At 36.0% G+C, this 3773-nt stretch overlaps 1 protein-coding gene across 1 annotated transcript; it reads right to left on the reverse strand.

Moving 5' to 3' along the window:
- Nucleotides 1–2492: 2492 nt before the first annotated feature.
- On the reverse strand, nt 2493–3773 carry LOC110299487 (hemoglobin subunit beta-like). Its single transcript, XM_021169198.1, is given in 4 exon segments — nt 2493–2621; nt 3373–3429; nt 3431–3596; nt 3682–3773. Coding segments are annotated over 4 exon segments (444 nt in total).

Below are 3773 nucleotides of genomic sequence, written 5' to 3' on the forward strand. Positions count from 1 at the left end.
CTTTCATCACAGTTCCAAATTTTGTCTCTGTAACTCCTTCCCTGGGTGTTTTGTTCCCAATTCTAAGAAGGGGCAAAGTGTCCACACTTTGGTCCTCGTTCTTGAATTTCATGCGTTTAGCAAATTGTATCTTATATGTTGGGTATCCTAAGTTTCTGGGCTAATATCCACTTATCAGTGAGTACATATTGCCTCCACTGATTTCTGTTCCCTCTCCCAGCCCTCCCTACCTCACCCTTATTCCCCAGACCTGATCCCCATTCCTATTCCTTCCTTACCCCCTCTCTCACCCAGGTTCTTCCCCCCTGGCTCAGCCATTAAAGACTACAGTTTCATATTGTAACAAAATTGCATAAATTACAGTAATAAATTACTGTAATAAAGATTACAGTTTCATATTGTAACAAACATTCATTGAACAACTATTTGTTGAGTAACTATATCATAATGGTTTAGCCCTAAGGATTTATGAAATGAAAAACAAAATTAAATTTTTCTTCTAGGCTCATAAACTAGGAGATAACAAATATGGAAAATGAAAAAAGTAAATCAATCAAATATTTTTAATATTATTTTCTAAGAAGAAAATTAACAGTAGGGATTCATAAGAGTAGGACATGGTTATATCATGATCATTCTCTCTAAGGATGAAGTTACTATTCTATATCCAAATGACCTATCACAGAAAAATATTGGAGAAAAAGTATTTTATATGTTAAAATAACCAAGTCAGTATTCTGAAACAGGAGAAAAACCAACAAATTTATATACTATAGAAACTAATAAATAATGGTCCTATGAGGAAAATATGGAAATAATAAAGTTGAACCAGGCAGGTTATGTTGTTGCCCATAAACATGGTAAAACTTCTCTTCCAGGGTAGGAATAAGGAGCTGTGATGACATAACCTCTAAACACTATATATTCCTAAATGAAAAACATTCCCCTAAATTCCATCCTTCTTTAACATCTGACTCTTGTGATTTTACCTGTTCAGAAACATGAGCTATATGAAATAGCTCTGCAGTTGCCCTGCATCTGGGAGATCTAGAAGATACTTTCTATATACAAAGCAATTTCATTGTCTGTTATAAGCTATACACTGAGAAGGACAGATTGAACATGAAACAGCCTCTGGACTCAGGCTTGCTACCAACAGTGCAGTATAATGTGGTCAGTATATCCTGCATCATAGGCAGATTTACTACAACAGTATTTTCACATATATATCCCATATATATGAATCCATATATGATGGTGTGTGTGTGTGTGTGTGTGTGTGTGTTTTCTTTAGGAGACTGGGTGACTTCACAAAGAAAAAGGAGCCAGGTTCTGAATAACAAGTACATCTAAAAGCATCCAATCAGAATATAATTTTAAGGAACACATGTGAATCAAAAAATTTTAAAAATTTTTTCTAATTTCACATATAGCAGAAAGAACATTCAAAGAAAGAAATTTTTCTACACATGATCAGAATTCTGTGGTTTCTTCCTTTTTCCTTCCTGTAGTTTGTAGCATTTATGATAGAGCTTTATAATATCCTATAATTATTCTGATTAGCTCCAGCCATAGGTGTTTCAGATATATTGTCCATGATTATTTCATTGAATTAATGTCAGCTTACTACCTATATAGTAATTTAATTGCAAAATACAATTTAATAGCAAGAAAGATTGCAGTATAAATCTCTCCCACAAAGCAGAAATTTGTAAAGCATGACCGTGTGTTCATATGTAGAAGAGTGCATGTGTGGGAGTGTATGTGTGATTAAAAGAGCAATTTGAAAAGTTGGTAGAGTGAGAAAGTTCATAATGATTTCTTTAGGAAATATTAGTTCATTGAATGAGGGGTCAACATAATCCAAGAGCTAAATTTTAAATTGGTATTTGGGAGCTAGTAAGATAAGGAAGGTATATATATATGTGTGTGTGTGTGTGTGTGTGTGTGTGTGTATTCCATCATCTTCTTACCAAGAGCCTATATATATATATATATATATATATATATATATATATATATATAGGCTTGTTATGTTGTAGTATAAGCTAAAGTCTACAGATAAAGGAAGAATCATGGTAATGCTTTCGATAGTCATTATGCATTAGATTTGTGCTATCATTGCATGGTAATTGTTGGATCATAACAGTAGCCAGACTTGAGCCTTTTCCCAAGTTGGAAGTTTCTCATAAATCCTCTAAAAGGGTAAGACCCTCTCTATATGAAACACATGACAAATCCTATGTTTTGCCTTCCTTAGTATCTCTATAGAGTTTTCTTCCAACTATTTGCATAAATACAGAGCAGCTTTTTCCTTGTAGATCTTCTATTGTGTTGCACATCCCTAAGTGGGAAAAATGAATGAAATAAGTCATGAAATTATTTATTAAGCAGATTCTATGCCATGAGGATGGACACCCCCCCAAAAAAAAACCTTCAAAGCACAGGATTCTAGGGAAGGGTCTTCCAATGACCATGCGAAAGAAGGGGTCTCAGTAATACTTGTAAATCATAGCATCTGCAACAGCAGCCACCAGCTTCTCAAAAGCAGCTTGCAGTGCTGGAGTAAAGTTGTTGCCAAAGTGTGGAGACAGCACAATCACTTTCTTGCTGCCCAGGAACTGTGAGAAAGAGGAAGACAAACATGCATATGATAGGGAAATTAATCTTGGCTTCTGAAGATCCATACCAAACACCACAGGTTTCTGCCAACATTCTATCCCAGTTTGATTCCTAGATAATTTCTTCCAAAATAAAAAAGTAAATATACATGTGTGTTTTTGTGTATATATATATGTACATATATTTTATCTATGCATATATTTATATCCTAAGTGTATGTTTAATAATCAGTTGATTAATCTGATGATAGGCTCTCTATTTACCACTATTGTTCCATCTCTAACAAGATGTTCAGACCTTCCATCCACATATTTTTTCCTCATCTTAACCTTTACTAATTTCATGGAATTCTGATTGTTCTTTTTCTCATATCCTCTAAAACCAGATGTTCTGTTTCTCTTCCTTGAGAAGATTCATAAAGCCTCCTATATTAGGGGGAGATGGAAGAATGTTTCCCCAAATCTAGAATTAGAAAATGAAAAACAGAATGTACCATTTGACTTGTGGTCTAAGCAAGGGACTTGAGGATAAATGTAGGTAGAGCTGTGGGTGGGGCACAAAAGACAGGATATAAAATAAATACATTTCTTTAATTGAAGATTGTGAAAGGGGTAAATTAAGAAGGATATTGAACAAAAGTTGAAAATCATTAGACAATGAAGTGTAAGCAAGTGAAAGAGAAGGTGGGGGATGCAGCAGTAAGTAGAAATCAAGAGCGTGAGCAGAAGGCAGTGCATCTAGCCAACTCACCTTGAAGTTCTCAGGATCCATATGAAGATTGTCACGGTGCAGCTCAATCGGGCTGGTTAAAGGTGTAGTTCAGGTTGTCCAGGTGTTTCAGGCCCTCACTAAAGGATTCCATCATCTTCTTACCAAGAGCCTTCAGCTGGGGGTTACCTTCAGTGGCAGTACAGAAGGAGAAGTCTCCAAAGTGGTCAAAGTATCTCTTGGTGTGTGGATAAGCCGTCAGTATTCTAGCAAGTGAAGCATGAGGACAGAGAAATCCAGTGCCTCAACATACCTCCTTCCACTTGCTCCCTTAGGCTGTCGGATACTGACCTTTCCAGGGACTCAACACCAAGTTTTTCTGCCTTCACCTTAGTCCATGTGGCAGTGATGGCTGCCTTCTCCTCAGCAGTGAGCTCCACCAT

Source organism: Mus caroli, chromosome 7 (genome assembly GCF_900094665.2).
Source record: "Mus caroli chromosome 7, CAROLI_EIJ_v1.1, whole genome shotgun sequence".
NCBI classification, from domain to species: Eukaryota; Metazoa; Chordata; class Mammalia; order Rodentia; family Muridae; genus Mus; species Mus caroli.